This window comes from Malus sylvestris, chromosome 14 (genome assembly GCF_916048215.2).
Source record: "Malus sylvestris chromosome 14, drMalSylv7.2, whole genome shotgun sequence".
In the NCBI taxonomy this organism is placed as follows: domain Eukaryota; kingdom Viridiplantae; phylum Streptophyta; class Magnoliopsida; order Rosales; family Rosaceae; genus Malus; species Malus sylvestris.
Window position 1 is genome coordinate 24,554,717 of NC_062273.1, and position 19,299 is coordinate 24,574,015.

Sequence of the window (19,299 nt, forward strand, 5' to 3'; positions counted from 1 at the left end):
TCTTATGTGCCTCAGCATCATGCTTCGGTGCCCCCAGCGAGGTCAGGTTGATGACAGACTCACACCTTGGATGCTCCTCTTGCTCTTTTAGCGGCACCAATTTTGAAGTGGCATGTTGAGGAGCGGTCGTGGCGCCAATGGATTGTCCGTTTGCGGCAGAAGTGCTTAGGATCCTTCCCTTAGTGGTTGCAAGAACGGCTTGTCCCTTGCTTGATGCCATTGACTTTGAGGTGTGCTTGGATTCCTTGAACGGAGAAAGAGATGAGAGGTAGAGATGGTCCAACCGAGCGTGCCAATTTGTGAACACAGAAAATTCCTGAAACGAAAGAGACAAGAACAACGTGCACAAACAAATATTTGTATTTGATGATTTTGGGTTACAATCTCTCTCTATTTTGATCCTCTGATTCGATCTCCGTAAGGTGTGTATTTGTGGATGTGCGATTAATCCAAATGGCCGTTGGGCTTGATCTAAGGATGAACGTTCTTCAAGGGTCGTGGACTTGATCTTGAAGGTGGATTTGAGCGGATCTTCAAAGGGGCTTTTGGGCTTGATCTTGAAGAACAGTGATGAACGGATCTTCAAGGGCTTTTGGGCTTGATCTTGAAGAACGGTTGGATGTGTGGATTTGTTGATGTTTGTTGATCCAAGGGCCGTCGGGGCTTGATCTTGGATGAACGGGTGATGAACGATGGTGCTTTCTTCAAGGGCCGTCGGGGCTTGATCTTGAATTGGTGGATGGTTGATCCAAGGGCCGTCGGGGCTTGATCTTGGAAGAGCGATGAACGAAGAACGAAGAACGAAGAACACTTTCTTCAAGGGCCGTCGGGGCTTGATCTTGAATTGGTGGATGATTGTTGATCCAAAGGGCCGTCGGGGCTTGATCTTGGAAGAACGATGAACGAAGAAGGCTTTCTTGATTCTTCGGGAACCTGGATGCTTGAGAGCTTCGGAGTTTCAGAGCTTCAGAGCTTCAAGGTGTAATATGAATTGGTTCCCTTAAATGAATGAAATGGGCTTGTATTTATAGAATTTTCCAATGCCTAATTTTGAATATAATATCCCAGATGAAATAAGTCGTTTCTGCCAGGTGTTGACACGTGTCCTGTTTGATGACTTTTCCAACTTATTTCAATTTTCGTTGAGTCACACACTACGTGTAAAATTTATGTAATACATGAGCGTTGACACTTTGATTTATCGGTCAACATTTATTTACGAAATTTCGATGTCTACACACCCATTTTCTGCCGGCATTCCGTTACAACTGATTCTTTCATAGTCTCACGTCCACGCACCATCACTCCAATATCAGATCCACCCATCTCATCTGAAAACTTTGCAAAGATATATACTCATAACAAGAAAGCCGTTAAAAATGGAAAATATATGTAACGGGTACAAATCACAGTTTGATATGAGTGCATAAACATTTTTTTGTGTTTTGAATAAATCAATTCAGTATATATGTCAGTATGTAGTTTACATGTAAATTACTATTTAACCTTAATTGTAAAGAGTCGAGTAATGTTCCAAAAAGATTACAAGGGTAAACGAATAAAAGTACCATTAAAGTTGGGGCTGCGTCCAAAATGGGTTTCATGTTGCTCAAGAGCTGCATCACTTGCTTGTGTTGAACAATTTTTTCCAAGTCTATCCCATGTTTTTGGAGGATAGGAGGAATCAATTTCTGTATCCTTCTCCATCTGCTATCAAAATGCTGCATGTTATTCCTACAACGAAAGAAGATAGGATAAGCCGATCTCTTTCGTTGCTTTGGAGGCCATTTTTTGAGAGGGAACAAAAATGTGGTTGGAAATGGTAAGAAAGATCAGAAGCAGGATGGAGGAGATTCCGGCTATGGCAGCCATTCAAGCCGAGCTTTCGAGTTCACTGATTGAATAATTCAAGAACTTTGTACCAACCTGTACTGTTTTCACTTGCGAAAACTCGCTTAGTAGTTCTCTTACTGTTGTACCATACTGCTCTCGTGTCACAAATATTTAAACTTTCAGACGGCACTTTTCAGCTGGCTGGTTGAAGATTAAGTTTGAGGTTGAGCTTAATAGACAAATGTCTTCGGACTTCTCCACAACATAATAAGTTGTATTGTTGGCAGAACAACATGTATGCCGACTGTTTTCAAACGAAGCGAGTTCTTGCAAGATGCTCAGAAATGGGGTTATCCCAATTCCTCCAGCAACAAGCATTAGGCTGTCATATCTGCACAAAGATCTCACATTCGTGTGAATCAAATTTTTTCTATAATTTGGTGATCAATGAGAAAGTTTTAAGAAATTAAACTATCATGATGAAAAGTGAAATTTTTATGTACCCTAAGGAGTCCATGGAGACAAGTCCATAGGGGCCTTCTACTGCAATAGGTATGTACTTCAACTGATCGCTATACGTTTCTTGCCTAGTTTGGATCATATTTGAGAGAGAACTAGTCCAGGAACCTTCGGATTTGATTAAAACCGACATTGTGTTCTCATCGACCCTAGAGCTGGAAACAATGCTGAATGAGTGCCATTGATATTTGGATATACTTGGTACCTTCACAAATATAACACTTGTTGGTGTATACTTGAGTCCTGCAAGTAATTACAAGTGAATGTTTCATATGATTACTCCAAACTTTTACGCAAATTTCTGGTTTCTGACCAGAGTCGAGAAAAGTTACCTGGATCTTTTGGCAGGATATGCTCTATAGCATTGGAGGGGAAGCTTCGGACGAAAAGAATGCACTCGGGTTTAGATTGCATGATTCAAAGCAGCTTGTCGTGGCCAAAAAGAAAAATTCCTGGGAAAATTGTGTAGAAATGGCGGTCTCCAGCATGAAACAAGAACACTAGGAAACCACGTATAGATGGTGTGTGTAGTAAAATATCTCAAACTGTTTTCTCCTTATTTGAGGAAGTGATGTGATCCAAATTACTAGCCCAGTAACTAGACAAATCTCCCCGGCAAGTTATATCCGCCCGGTGTTCTGCCACTTCCATGTCTGTAGTTGGATGAATTACACCAAAAACATCAGTAAAACTAAACAGTGAAGCACCAAAAACATCATAAAAAGGCCTGGGATTGAAGAATGTAAAAGCCACATCAGATAGTTTGACCAATTAAAATGCATATGTACATGAGTGGTTCCACTACTAATAACACCGATGTATAACCCCCCACAGGCAAGCAACAAAAGATCATAAAAAGTTGGTGATAATATTAGTGTTTGAAATAGTGGACTGCTGGACCTTCTCTCTAAAACATTGACAAAATTTACCTCTTCTTGTATAGTGGCTGACCCCCCAAATGAACAGGGTGCTTGCACCATGGAAAGTGGCAAAAAATAGCATTGAAGCTTCAAACTGGATGCCGAGAACCTGAAACAAGGCCCTCTTACTTTGGGGAAGAGAAGAAAAGCGAGACAAACTTCTGCTAGCAAACCGAACCAGGTTGCTACCTTTAAGTACTTGAGTTGCCATCTGACGAGGCACAATTGAAGCATGAAACATGATGAAGTTCTTGTTGTGTCCAAAAATAGAAAGTTTTCGGGTTTAAGAACTCACGAACTCAATGCTAGCGATTTAGAGGGCTTCAAGTTCTTGAAAACATTCAAGATTCGAGCGTAAAAATTCCATGCTAAGACGAGGATGAACAAGAACACTGCTAACATTTCTAGAGTGGATAAAACACCAACAAGGGTGTTCACCACCACTGGATTTGAGAAACCAGCAATCCATCCCCTCCCTTTCTGTTATCCAAATTATGAACGCAAAAGTAAAACTGTAAGTTAAAGTGGAATCTTGAGATCGACATGCATTTTAAACCTCCTTATTGGCTCCTTAGGCTTCAAATTCAAGTAGAGAGATCCAACAAAGCAATAGGAGGGAATGTATCCACAGCAACATATTAAGACCTGCAAGAAAATAATTTAGCAACTGCTTATCTTTCTCCCGATTAAGAGGTTTGATTAGCAGAAAGCTAAACCCTATTATTTCAAGATAACCTCGTACCCTTTTTCTCTTACCTTGTTTAATCTTGTCCATTCTTTCAGTTTGATTCATTCAATCTAATGGCTATAAATAGATAGAGACGTGTAGATCGAGAAAAATAGCATGTGTTTATGGAGGCCAAAATGAGTTAGGGGTGAGGATCGGATATTAGGAAGTACCAAAGAGCGACCGCTTTTGCTGCCTAAGATCTATCTGGTAAAAGAACAGAGAATTAGATAGAGATCTCAACCATAAAATACAAGCTGGATGGATGAAGTGGAAGAGTGCATCCGGCATGTTGTGTGACCGCCGTATGCCACTAAAGCTTAAGTGAAAATTTTATAGGACGACAATAAGGCCGGCGATGCTGTATGGCACGGAATGTTGGGCAGTGAAGTATCAACACGTACATAAAATGAGTGTAGTGGAGATGAGGATGCTTCGATAGATGTGTGGGCACACAAGAAAGGATAAGATTATGAATGAAGATATCCGAGATAAAGTAATAGTAGCCGAAATTGAAGGAAAAATGAGAGAAAATCGGTTATGATGGTTTGTACATGTGCAAAGAAGGCCTACTAAAGCTTCGATTAGAAAATGCGGCTACGGGACAGAGGTCTAGGGCCGAAGGGGTAGAGAAAGATCTAGGAAAACTTTGGAAGAGACTCTAAGAAAAGACTTAGAGTACTTGGATCTAACGGAGGACATGACATAAAACTGAGTGCAATGACGTTCTAGAATTAATATAGCCGATCCTATTTAGTAGGAAAATACTTTGTTGTTGTTGTTGTTTATCATTTCCTTATTCAATTGAAGTCTGAATTACTTACCATAATATCCAAACGCTGTATTCCTCGCTGCATCTTCAGCTGGCTTCCATTTTTAAGTCTATAGCTGTGTTGGTTTCTGGAACCAAAGTGAAATTCAAGCAGCAAATATCAAAACCGTGAGTGCCTTGAGAACAAATAGAAGAGGGGAATTTGCCATGTCAGTTTCCAGAGGCAGCACAAATTTTTCTGATTCCACCATTATAAAAAGATTTCTTGTTTACCCCACCACCTTTTCAACTTAATTCGAAAAGTGATTTCCCCATTACTCTTTTCTCCTCCAACATTCTTCTTAATTATATCAGTTGATTCTTCTCTTAATTGTTTAATTTAATGGCTAATCATCCCGTTTATGGATGAAATCTATTGATATTTTATCAAATAAATTTAATTTATTTTTAACAGGAGGAGGAGAGTCAAACTTTGACCTGAGAGTAGGATTAAAGTAAAATCTCCATCGATCGAGCTAGAAGCTGTCACTGTGGCTACTTTAATTTGCTCGACATGACTTTATATTTTAAGGAAAACTAATGAAAATGACTTGAAAACTTTGAGTTTTAATGATAAGGACAAAATAAAGGGTAAAATGAATAGTACCAGGATTGACTTTTTAGTGTAAAAATGTGATTTTTCGTTAAAGTGAACAGTGCCGGGTGCTTTTCATTAAAGTTCCCTATATTTTAAACCCCCATTATTCTTGGTTCACTTTCATGTAACATCAACTCTAAGTGGTCGTTATCTAATAATTCCTCCACTAACCATATGGTATATAAGTTATTATTCAAGTTGTATATGATAATAATATCCAAAGCATATCATCCTGCATGTATGTGCTCATGATTAGTGCAGGGTTACCAAACAGATAACTAAATGAAAATCGTGGTGTTTGTCTAAAAGAAAATGACGACGATAGAGCACGACATGCACTATATCTTCAAGATCAAGTCCATAAAAACTTTATATATTTCCAGACGAATATTAAACGCATGTATTACATTGATTACAATGAATGTGTCTATCGTTATGCATTTGAATTTGAATTTCACTTTTTAATATTTAAATTTAAAATAAAATATCGCTTGTGTAAAATAAATAAACAAGTTCAAAGGATAGCTACAACTTTCCCTATGTCCTTGGTGAGGGTTAAGGTCGTCCATGGGAAGTGAAAGAGACCTTAATGCACGTCAAAGGAGACCACAAGGCATGTGAAATTGGACCTCAAGAGTAGGGGTGGATCAAGTCCATAAAAACTTTATATATTTCCAAACGAATATTAAACGCATGTATTACATTGATTACAATGAATGTGTCTATCGTTATGCATTTGAATTTGAATTTCACTTTTTAATATTTAAATTTAAAATAAAATATCGCTTGTGTAAAATAAATAAACAAGTTCAAAGGATAGCTACAACTTTCCCTATGTCCTTGGTGAGGGTTAAGGTCGTCCATGGGAAGTGAAAGAGACCTTAATGCACGTCAAAGGAGACCACAAGGCATGTGAAATTGGACCTCAAGAGTAGGGGTGGGTTCGGTTCATTTCGGTTCGGTTTTTGGCCGAAACCGAAAACCAAACCGAAGTTACTGTTCAGTTCAGTTCGGTTCGGTTTTTCTTCGGTTTTTTTCGGTTCGGTTTTTTTCGGTTTCGGTTTTTTCCAGTTCGGTTTCAGTTCGGTTCGGTTTTTTCCATTTTTTTTAAAATCTGGATATTGGTAAATTAGCCCAAAAGGGGACTGCCAAATTAGCCCAAAAGACCCAACAAACAGTAAAGGCCCAGGCCATAAAATACAAACAAGAAAATAAAAAATAAAATTGGGCTTCCACTGAAGCACCCGCCGGCTAGCATCCTTACTAGCACAAACCCTCGCCACCAACCAACCGACGCCTCGCCGATTGCAACATCCAGCGCACCTGTTCGAACACAGCCAAACAAACGAGAACCAAGGGTTTTAATAAAGAGTAAAGACCCAAAAACCAAAGATCTTTACCACATAGACAAATCCAATAACAACATCAGCCAATTTTCGTTCAAAAATTCATCAATTAACCTCGAAAATAAACAATTGGGACTCGTTGGTTTATTCGGATACAAAAGTATGAAATGAACTAATACTAATCTTCCATAAGAACAAGCAAAGTAAAAGTGAATGCATAAGCAAATTTCAGAAAAAACAAAGCAAAAACAGAACCAAACCTGCACTGCCTGCAAGACTCACTTCACCGTGTCATCCAGCGTGCGCCGCGTGCTGATGAGCACGCCTCTCTCCTCCGACATCCGTTCCTGGTGCATAAGGAAGACGAGGTCCAGGTGGTTTGCGGGCCCTTCAAGAGCCGTGAGGGCAAGGTCGTCTAGGTTCACCGCCGCAAATGGGTCATCCACATCGAGTGAATCACCCGCGAGAAGGTTAATGGCTCCACTGTGGGAGAGAGAAAGGCTGAGAATTTGACGATGGGAGAGAGAGAGAGGCTGAGAATTCGCCGATGGGAGAGAGAGAGACTGAGAAGACAGAACTAGGAGTAGATGAAATGGGAGAGTAAATGGGGCGGCTAGGGTTTTGTGTTTGGAAATCTTATAATGAATTAAAGATCCAAAATCAGTATAAATATTATACTAGTACGATTGTAGCAACAGAAAGCCTGTTGTCAAGTTGGCTGAAACAAACACTCTTAAAAGAGGTAAGGAGTTCGAAACACCTTGCCTCTATGTTTTGAGTATTTATATATGATTTATATAATTAATATATATTAAATAATTATATAAATCGGTTCGGTTCGGTCCAGTCCGGTTTCTGGACCATCAAAACCGAAACCGAACCAACCTATTTCGGTTCGGTTCGATTCACTTAGTTTGGTTCGGTTTTTTTTCCGGTTCGGTTTTTTTCGGCTTCGGTTCGGTGTTCGGCTCGGTTTTTTTCGGTTTTCGGTTTTTTTAACCCACCCCTACTCAAGAGTCAAGATATGCCAAAGTGGACCCTTATATATGTCAATGACAAGATTGATCATTTTAAAACGAATGTCGACACATGTCTAAAATAGGACCTGGATTGTTTGCCCTCCTCATCCCATACTCTTTTCATCCCCTTTTATTTATGTGGTCATAGTTAAACCATGTTAACATTTTATTTTCCTATTGTTTTTTGTCTTATTATTTCTATAAAAAAATCAATATAAAATATTGACGTGACTTAACCATGACCACAGAAATATGAGAGAATAAGAAGGGTATGATATGAGGAGAGTAGATAATCCAGGTCCTCTAAAATAAGACTTGTGTCAACTATCCCATTTTATTTACTCTAACTTTAGCACTTATTCGTAGAGCAACTTAAAAAAGTATGAAATTCTTATATTATTATCTCACTTAAATTGAAGCTAATTAAGCCCAGCCAGAGTAAACATAATCAGGCATGCTACCAAAATTTTCTTCTTCATTTTCAATTGTAGGGTGAGATGAGCAGTTTGGTGAAGTTTTAAAAGCAGCCGAGCCAGGCCTAGGTACCTGATCTAACTACTTTGGATAAACTGTCGTTTGACCTCTTAAATTATTATATCAGCTGAAATTGACCCTTAAACTATTATACCAGTTGGAATTGACCCCTTAAACTCTTTTTTTGGTAAGTTAATCCCTGAACTATTTGAAATCAGATAATTAACCTCTCATCGACAAATTCGATGAAATTTTATCCATTTACCATCAAATATGACGAGTTTACCTTCAAGAGTGAATCACGTGCCAGTATTTAACTGCAAAGTATATGAAATTTTATCGAATCTGACAGTGAGAGATTAATTAGCTAATTTCAAATAGTCCAGGGAGTTAATTTACCAGAAAAATAGTTTAGAGTGTCAACGTCAACTAGGGTGGTAGTTCAGGGAGTCAAACGGCAATTTACTCTAACTATTTTATATTTTCTTGTATCAAAGGATTTATTGACTCATTTACTTTAAAAGGCTTCTATTTCCCGCATCCAAAGTTCAAGGTTTTGAGCCATTTAGTACTACAGTTTAGTGATATTCCTTTTCACTTGTAAGTGAGAATTTTTAGATTCAATTCTTTCCAAAGGCGAATTTGAACCACATTATTGCTAGCCCATAGTGAGATTTAGCCCACTCCCCTATCCTATTAGTGTAGATAACATCATTTGTTAAAAAAAAATTGTGGTTCTGAAATTACAATAAAGATTGGTCTTACTTTAGGAAATCCCAATGTAAACTTATTTAAATCCCTCCTAGCAGCATAAGAACAAACTCCATTTGTTGCTGGAGCTGTAATTCTCTGGTGTGTATCTAAACTTATTAATAATCGTTTTCAAATTAACTTCTAGCTTCCAAGTTCTGATTCATCAAGGACTTAATATTGCTAAACTAATGTTGTCAAAACCTTGGTGTGGCATCCTATGACTAGAAGAGGTGTAAATCATTACAAATTTGTTAAAATTCATTTGTAATGCAGCTAATGGTAACCGTATACGTGGTTTAAAGTCGCTTAATTCATTTGAGTGAAAACGATATATATATTCTCTTTATTTAAGTAGATGTTATTTGAATGACATTCAGTGATCATATTGCTAATGCGTTCTTTTTAATAGGAAAACTGACTCATTTAATCGGGTTGCATCTCTCCCAAGACATGTCTAACAATTTTGGGCATATTTAAATCTTTTTTATTGTTTAAGAAACTAACAATTTAATGTTTGAGCGCTAATATAAATTTTACAGCTAAAATCAAGTAAAAAATATTAATCATGATAGAGAGTTACAACTGTGGCGGTTCATGGCATTTTTAACCGAGTAATATTTTTTGTAGCACATATAAGGTTGAAGGGGTCTAATATTTTATATAATTCACATTCAATTTTTACACCAGATCTGTTTGTATGCACGCAAATGTGCGTGAAAAAACATGTATCCAGACAAAGAGTCGTGAAAACGGAGGCATGTTGAACAATCTGCAACGATTTCCTAACCTCTATGGCACCAGCTTTCTGTGTTGTTCTAGTAAAGATCAAACTCTGCAAGTACTTTATTTGCTTTGCCTAACTCTATAGGGGTCATCAAATTCAACTCTTTTTTTAAACATGATCCACGCACTATACAAAGGGGTGAAAATTTGTGACATAAACACAACACTGATATAAGATCCAACATAATTAACATTGTTCGTTTAAAATTATATTAATAAAAATTCAACTTTTCTCAAATTTTTATGATGAATGGTGTGAGTTGTTGTAATATTATATTACTATTTTATATTGTTTTATGTTTGATAAACTTATCATTTTGTGTGCTGATTAGCCTGTGAGTTAACACAAACACGACATAACATAAACAAGTCAATTAAAAGAGGAGGCATTGCCACATAGAATGCACCCTGTTCCCTAAATGCAAGGTCGATCAATACCAAAACTTGAATCTATGGAGGAGAAAACCAAACCGAAAAAGTTTGATTTCTTTTGCACCAAAAGGCACCTAAGCAAAAGGGATGGTGCTATATCCTTTGACAAAATAGAACGTCCCCTTCTGTTCCCTTTTCTTTTGGTGCTTTGATAGCAACGACTCTTTCACTATAAAACTGCCATGTTTCTTTCATCCAATCTTGTTATTTTCGCTTCCTATCAATCTCAATATTTTCAATTTTGTGCTCACTGCTTCTGGTCATGTACGCCTCGATGGAAGACGAAGATTTTGTTCCAGTGGAAGCCAAGGATTTTTACAAGACTTACATTAAAGCAGGCGCATTGTCACCGGAGATTGTGGTGAATCTGGAGATACAGGAAGAGGATAGCATGAGTACTAGTGTCACAGAAAGTACTAGCAAAGATGTAGTCCTCAATGATGTTTATGTTGCAGTTGGCAAAGATGACACAGATGTCCTGAAATGGACGCTTGACAATTCTGCTTCCCTTTGTAGTACTCGGGTTTTTCTTGTCCACTTCTTCCCTCCGATCAGCCACATCCCTACACCCGGTACACTAGTTAGCCTGTTAATGTTTTTCTTGTCCATGTCTGCCCATCAGTGTACTGTATTTATGGGATTCTGATCAAACACTTCATGCATTCATCAAATATCTTTTTCGGATTCGGATCAGTGATTAGGGTTTAGACTTTTTTTTAACATCTGCAATTGTTTTTCCTGATCACCAATCCTAAGCAATGTCTCGTACTTTCCTGTCATAAAATATTGATAGCTGGAAGGTTAACAACGAGCCAATTAAACGAAGATCAAGTGCGATTATACGTTAATGAAGAGAGTAACAAGAGGAGTAACCTCTTGCAGAAATACGTGAACTTGTGCAATGATGCTAAGGTGTAGATTTTACTCCCCTACGTTGTTTATGCTGTTTTGGTGGTGATGAAATTTTATGCTTTCAATATGACTGCAGGTAACGGTGGAGACAATGCTAATTGAGACCAATTGCACATCAAAACTAATTCTTGATCTTATTCCTGTTCTTAGCATTACTCACCTTGTCATAGGAATAAAAAGGCATTCAAGGTGCGCAGCAGCATGAGCCAGTTATTTCATTTCCGCGACGAATTTTAGAGATTAAAACTTGAGTACTGCATTTCTCATAAAGATGAGACATGTGGGAATCATGTGTATTAGTAGGTGTCACTCATATGAGAGATGCGATCAACAATGTGTTCAGTAAATATATTACATCCAAAGCGGAGTGAATTAGCCGTTCAATTAATGGGGTTAAACTATGTTGTGTTGACAAGCGAGAAAACAATTGTTGTCAGGAGAATTTGTTAAGATCAATGCACCGGACTTTTGTGAGGTTAGCATCGTTCATGAAGGAAAGAAGGTGGAGGTGAATCAGCAAGTAAATGGTCCAACAACGCCGGAAAATACTCGTCACTTTGAAGAAGCCTTCTTTTTTCATGCTTTCCAGCCAAGTACAATTTAGAAATGAATCTCTTTCTCTCACTCCTCTATATATATAGACGCTATATATTGCCATCACGTTTTGCAGTACTAGTCGTCTATACGGTTCAGATGAAATCTGAGTTGAGAAGAAGAAGCAGAGGAGCGACCGGTTGAGCTAAAAAAACTGCTAAAACTCACCCATAAAAATCTCTTTCTTGAACTAGTAGGTAGGGGTCATTCGGTTACTAGTGTCATGTGCATAACACCCAATTTGTTTATTTGGCACCATTTAATATAGGGTTGGGGGAGAAAAAGATTTTGAGATGCTAAAATTTCGTTGTAGGGTGTCAAAATTCAGCATTAGCAACTCTCCATTGAAGATGGTGTAACTTATTCAAATTTGCAAGTCTAACATTCATTTAAACCTCCTCGCATGGTAAGGATGTTTTAAAATTAGAGCTAGAAGATTTTATTTCCTAATGTTTATACTTATAATAAAGGTTGAACAAATATTTTTTAACCTTGCTGACCTAACACCCAGATACAGAAAAAAATACATCTTATTCCTTGGTTTATTTTTTCTCCAACCTAAGGATGTCATAGTGTCTTTCTCCAGAGCACCACTCTAACCAGGCTTATGTGACTTATCTTTTCAGTTTGCTTGCCAATTTGGGCCAACCATTAGAGATGATTTTTTAAGGCTTAATTTAAGCTCTTATGCCAATTATTGGAGATCAACTTAGAATTTGAAATTAACGCAAATAAGTGATGGAGGAACTTAATCCTATAGTTTTTAGTTGCCTCCAATATTTTATTTACAAACTAAAAATAAAGTAAAACCTCGAGTCCTCATTACAATATTTCTGAGCATTGAATCAAATAACGTCGTCTCTGTCATCAAACACCCTATATTCTACGAGAAGAAAGGATGGGGTTTAATCTAAACTTGGTATTTAGATTATAAAGGAATTCCATATTATGTAATAGGTATAAAGAGTAATCATGACATATATGATTGGGTAGGAAGTGAAACTCATACGAAATACTATCTACCTACCAATTCAAAACAAATATTTTATGACTCGTTACAACTTATTCTCATGAAATAAAATGCATTATTTGTCCATTGTTCAAAAGGGAAAAATCATAATCCTTACCTGAGTTCAAATTTAGACTAATCTCTTGTGTAAGATTAAAAAAAAAATTCTACTATTTGACCTTAAGTCAAGGAAATTGTTATTGGCATTTCAAAAATCTTATTTTGCACTCTAAACTTTCTATAATTAGAATGAAAAATACACTTGTGAGAAGGGTAGATTGAGATTTTTTGAGTGTTAATAATAGTTTCCTAAGTCAATGAACTAATTTTCTTGTTAGTACAATACTCTTGTCATTATTGCTAGTGCTTAGGAAATGTCATTTCATTTGTAGCTTAATTTTTCGAGTGCATTTTTGCTCTTTACCCTATTATGTACCATCTGATTAGTTTATATTTTGAAATTTGTGCAGTAAATAGATTCAATCAAACTCATCTAATGGTGAACATCATCATCATTAAAGGTGATGGGTAAATTTTTTTCTTAATTTCTGACTTTTTTGATCGTTTGAAATTGAAAATGAATAATCTATATAGTGATAAAGGTGATTGCCATAGATCATTTAATTTAAAAAAAAAATATATATATATATATATATATATATATATTAATACTAGAAAAAATTGTAGTGATCAATACATTCATGTGGAGATACCCTGACCAGCTGTTGACTAATCTCATCGCTAATAGGATACCTTAACCAAGACCACCGACGACCATACCATTTATAGTGAGATCTACAGCTACCATGAGCCAAGCAAGGTGGAGCTGCCATATATTGGGCTAGTTAAGTCGGCACTGCCATAAATTTGGTTGAGAAGAGCAATTCGTTTATGGAAACAAAAGCCATAGAGCGTAGAGGTGGATTCAAGTAAATGACCTACCAACAAATACAATTCCAAACCAAAACCACGATCAAGTCACAAATCAAGTTTCACCTTGCAAGGAGGTTAAGACATGAGTTTGACGAACTCAACACCGATTGAACCTTATTTGCACTGCAGATCTGAGATCCTTGTCTGAACCCCAACCTGCCACCATCCCTCATCAGACCCTTATGTATCATCGACAACAATAAGGCATAGGGTGGAGGAGAGGAAATGGTGCGGTGGTTGTGATAAAAGTAACGGTAAAAGAAGTAGGTGAGCTGGGAAGAGAGGATGACTAGTGAGAATGAAGAAATCGGGAAAGAAGATGCTGAAAGTTAAGAAGAAGGAGGCGGAGGCAGAGGTGAAGGCATGGGTAGGAGGGAAAGTTAGGGTGTGGTACCAGTGTGGTGGGAGGGGAATGGGATGAATGGAAGAACGATTTTAGAAGGGAGAGAGTGGTTGCCACCGGCACCAAGCTGAAGAACGGACCGACTGTTTAGGATATTGAAGGACCATCTACTAATCATGAGCACAATGCATCAGAATAATACCTAGATACTGAGCTTAATTGTTAAGTTTTGGTTTGTTAAGAGTTATGTAAGAATGATTAGTCAACATTATTGAGTATTTATGTATACATACACTCTGTACTTGGTAAATCAGTTAATGAGAATCATTCCTCAACAAACACAATCTCTCTCTAGATTCTTTCTCTCTCTCAATTCTCTCTAGATTCTTGATTTCTTTACAGATTTTTAATCTTCAACATGGTATCCTTCGTCGTCGTCTAATGACTTCAATCATTTGCTTCTGTTTATGTGCATTTTCTTGCTCTTTCCTACTTCCCAAACAGGTCTTACCTATTTCTTCTTTGCAAATTGTTTGCTGCTTCAATGACGACTTCCTCTGATTCTCCTTCTCCTGCAACTTCTTCTGGCCTTAATTCTTATGACGAGGTGTCTTATCCTCTAAACACTTCAATTGCATCAATTACGGTTCAGAATGTTGTTGGAATGGTTCCTACTAAACTCAATCGTCAGAATTACATTACCTGGCATAGTCTGTTCATTCCTGTTCTAAAACAATTCAAGCTTTTAGGGCGGCTTATCAATGACGAATATCTTTGTCCACCAGAATTTGTTCCTGATTCTTTTGGTTCTCGAATTCTCAACCCAACTTATGAAATTTGGTGTGAACGCTATCAAATTCTGACAATTTGGATCAATTCTACACTTGCTGAAGATCTTCTTCCATTGACGATTAAGATGGATGATTCGTGATTTCTTTGGCAATCACTTGAGCATCGTTTTGCTGTTGCTTCGTGTACCCATGTCCATAATCTTCGATCCAAGATCCAGACTATCTAGAAAGGTGACTCTTCGTTGACTGACTATCTCAATTCCATAAAAGAAATCTCCGATAAACAGGCCGTTGCTGGTGAGCTGATTTCTGAGTATGATCTTGTTGCTTATATTCTGTCTGGTCTGCCTTATGAGTATGAATCATTTGTTGATTTAATTAAGACGCGATCTGCTAATGTGAATGCTGATGAACTTCACAATCTTCTCCTCAGTAAAGAAATTTCTCTCCAGAAACGTAAGACTCGATCCTTTTCCTCATTCACATCTACACATTTTCATGCTTATATAACATAACAAAATCCTTTTGGTTCCAATTATTTTCGAGGAAATTTTATAGGACAGTTTCAGAATCGTAATTTTGGTGCCAACGCAATTTTGGTGGTGTTCTTGGATCTACTCCAAATCAGAATCGATCCTCATCCTCTGGTTATACTCCTAACAACTATCAAGCAGGACCATCATCATTTTTCTCTAGACGTCATTTTCCTTGTCAACTGTGTAACTAGCATGGTTATGTTGCCCTATCTTGTGGTTGTCTTTCCTAGTTTACATCTCAGCAATCTTAAGGATTCAATAACACTCATGTAGGCATGTATGACATGACTAGTTCATTTTCTCCAAGCTACTGGCTCACTAATAATGGTGCTTCACATCATGTGACTCCTGATCTTTCATATCTTAACTCAGCAATTTTATACACTGGTAATGAACAACTATTCGTCGGTGATGGTAAAGGTCTTTGTATTTTTCACACTCGATGTGCCCTTATTCGAACTGCTAATGCTGTGTTTAAAATAAATGATGTTCTTTTAGTTCTTAAAGCATCTCATAACTTGATATCAATATATCGATTTGTTCATGACAATTGGTGTTCTCTGACATTTGATCTTTTTGGATTCTATGTCAAGGACCTAAGAACTAGGAGGATGCTTTTCCAGGGCCCTAGTGAAGGAGGTCTCTATCCTTTCTATTGGAATGCATCTAATGACGTATCTGGTATTGCCATTTCCCCTCATGCACTCATGATAGCTAAAGCAGACATCCATATATGGCACAAAAGGCTTGGAAATTCTTCAAGTGTAGTTTTAAATAAGGTTGTCAATAAAAGTAAACTACTTGTTGTTGGTTCAGTACTTAAACAATCATTTTGTTCTGATTGTCAATTGGGGAAGGCCTTTAGACTTCTATTTTCTACTTTGCCGTGTACCTCCACTAGGCCATTTCATATCATTTATGTTGATGTATGGGGTCTTTCCTCCACTCCTTCTTGTACTTGATATAAATACTATCTCATCCTCGTTGATGATTTCACCAAATATAGTTGGTTATATCATTTGCATTTCAAGTCTGATGTTTGTTCTGTTCTTAAAATTTTTGTTTTGAAGGTTTAGAATTGGTTTGGTAGTAAGATTTAGTGCCTGAGATTTGATTCAGGGGGTGAGTTTCTCAGTTTTGTTTTCCAAGATTTTCTTAATGCTCAAGGTATAATACATCAATTGAGTTGTCCTCACACTCTAGAGCAGAATGAGTGTGCAGAAGGAAAACACATGCATGTTGTTGAAATGGGTAAGACTCTGTTATCTCATAGTGGTTTGCCTTCCAAGTTTTGGGTAGAAGCATTTCAAACTTCAGTATATCTCATTAATAGGCTGCCATCTCAGTCTTCCTCTTGTCCCTGAGAGTTATTGTTCAACGCTGCACCTAAGTATCACACTTTGAAGACCTTTGGTTGTGCTTGTTATCCTTGGTTGCAACCCTATAATTCTAACAAACTGGACACCAAGAGTAAGCTCTGTGTATTTTTGGGGTATAGCTTGAATCACAGTGGGTATAGATGCCTAGATCTAGTTACCAACAAGTTGTATATTTCAAGACATGTTGTATTTGATGAAGCTTATTTCCCTTTCAAGCAACTCAATTTTTCCCCTACCACTTCCCCAATATCACCTACTACACCTTCAACTTCTCCTCTTTCATTCACCATACCATTTCCTTCTACGTCTAATTTCCTTAATGTCTTAGACTTATCTATTGCATCAGATTTACCAACTGCATCTCTTACTACAGTCTCTTCTACTACTGCTCCTTATCCTCATCTAGCATCCATTCCTCAGCCTATAGAAAATGTTACTTCAGTTTCTATTCTAGTTAATAATCATCCCATGGTTACAAGGGTTAAGACTGGTATACACAAGCCTAAAATGTTCACTGCAACTAAACATCATTTCTCTTCCATTGTTGATTCTCTCACTGTTATTCCTCCTACCCTAACCACTTATTTGCAAGCATCTAAAAACTCAAACTGGTTGGCAGCAATGAAAGATGAGTATCAAGCTCTGTAGTCCACAGGTACTTGGGATCTAGTATTGCCCAATCCTCAATATAATTTGGTAGGCTGCAAATGGGTGTTCAAACTCAAACACAAAGTTGACGGTTCTATAGAGAGCTACAAAGTTAGGCTTGTAGCCAAGGGTTTTCACCAACAAGAAGGTCTTGATTTCAGTGAGACTTTTAGCCCAGTAGCTAAACCTACCACAATTCGGATTCTTCTCTCTATTGCAGTTACATATAATTGGTTTGTTCATCAGTTGGATGTAAGCAATGTCTTTCTTCATGGCTATCTCAAAGAGGATGTATACATGGTGTAACCTCCTGGGTTTATTAATCAAACTAAACCTCGTCATGTTTGTAAACTGAAACGATCACTCTATGGTCTAAAACAGGCACCCAGGGCCTGGTATGAATCATTTTATAGTGCTATTCTCTCATTAGGATTCACCTCTTCCTCCTCTGATACTAGTCTCTTCATCAAGAGAAATTATATTATTACATTTATCCTAGTTTATGTGGATGATATCATCATAACTGGGAGCTCTATTATTGTTTGTCAGTCCATAATTTCCAAGTTGAAATTTTGTTTCATGTCAAAGATTTGGGAGATATTCATTATTTTCTAGGCATTGAAGTTCACATATCTTCTACAGGTCTCTTTCTAAATCAATCCAAATATGTCTTGGATTTGCTTAAGAAAACATACATGCTTGGTGTCAAACCCTATTATACTCTAGTGGGTTCAACCAAGTTGGATCATTCTGGCTCTATTCTTTCAGATCCTATATCTTATAGGTCAACTGTTGGTGCACTTCAATACTTGACCTGGACAAGGGCTGATCTGGCTTTTGCAGTGAATCAGGTTTGCCAGCACATGCATGCTCCTATAACTATACATCTACATGTTGTCAAGAGGATCTTAAGATATCTAAAGGGTACTATTGACTCAGGTTTATGGTTCAAACCAGGAAAATAGTTTCTCACAGCTTGGTCTGATGCTGATTGGTCAGGTTGTCCAGTAGACAGAAGATCTACTAGTGGCTATTGTGTTTTCTTGGGTCCTAATTAGATTTCTTGGAGTGCCAAGAAACAAACCAATGTGGCAAGGTCCTCTACTGAAGCAGAGTATCGGTCTTTAGCCAATACTGTTGTAGAACTCACTTGGGTGTGCAAAATATTGCAGGATATTTCTTTTCCTCTTCTTCAAACTCCTGTGATTTGTTATGATAATCAAAGTTCTATTGCATTAGCTAAGAACCCAGTTTTTCATGCTCGCATAAAGCATGTCGAGATTGATTATCATTACATCCAAGAGATGGTTCTTCAAGGTCATATCAATATTCATCATGTTGCTACTCTATTACAAATTGTTGATATTTTTACTAAATCCTTACTTGCAGACAGATTTGCTACTCTTAGTCACAAGCTTTCAGTTTACTCTCCTCCCTTCAGCTTGAGGGGGTGTGTTAAGGATATTGAAGAACCACTTACTAACCATGAGTACTATGCATCAGAATAATACCTAGATACGTAGCTTAATTGTTAAGTTTTGGAAAGAGTTAGTTGTGTAAAAATGCTTAGTCAGTATTATTGAGTATTTATGTATATATACACTCTGTACTTGGTATATCAATTAATGAGAATCATTCCTCAACAAACACAATCTCTCTGTAGATTCTCTCTCTCTCTAAATTCTCTCTAGAGTCTTGATTTCTTTACAGATCCTTAATCTTCAACACGGACAACCGTTTTCAAATTTGGGTTTTTGGGATATGGGTTGTAGAGAGCGGCTACTACGGTTTCTCTAGCAATTGCGTTGTTCTAAAAGATCAGCAAACCAAAAGAGTCCAAGTTCAAACCATTGTCATTGTGAAGCCCTGACGCAAAATTGAAATTTCATAAGAAGTGATGCCATATGTTTCAAACCAGAAGTCACATTGCATTCTAATT

The 19,299-nt window shown here is 37.4% G+C and overlaps 1 protein-coding gene and 1 pseudogene across 1 annotated transcript; one reads left to right on the forward strand and one right to left on the reverse strand.

The window, feature by feature from the left end:
• Nucleotides 1-1,233: 1,233 nt before the first annotated feature.
• LOC126599139 (ferric reduction oxidase 8, mitochondrial-like) lies at nucleotides 1,234-4,980 on the reverse strand (annotated as a pseudogene).
• Nucleotides 4,981-10,195: 5,215 nt separating this feature from the next.
• On the forward strand, nucleotides 10,196-11,313 carry LOC126600649 (uncharacterized). Its single transcript, XM_050267249.1, has 2 exons — nucleotides 10,196-10,787; nucleotides 11,204-11,313. The coding sequence occupies exons 1-2, from the start codon at nucleotides 10,478-10,480 to the stop codon at nucleotides 11,227-11,229; spliced, it is 336 nt and encodes a 111-aa protein (XP_050123206.1). The 5' UTR covers nucleotides 10,196-10,477; the 3' UTR covers nucleotides 11,230-11,313.
• The last annotated feature ends 7,986 nt before the right edge of the window (nucleotides 11,314-19,299 follow it).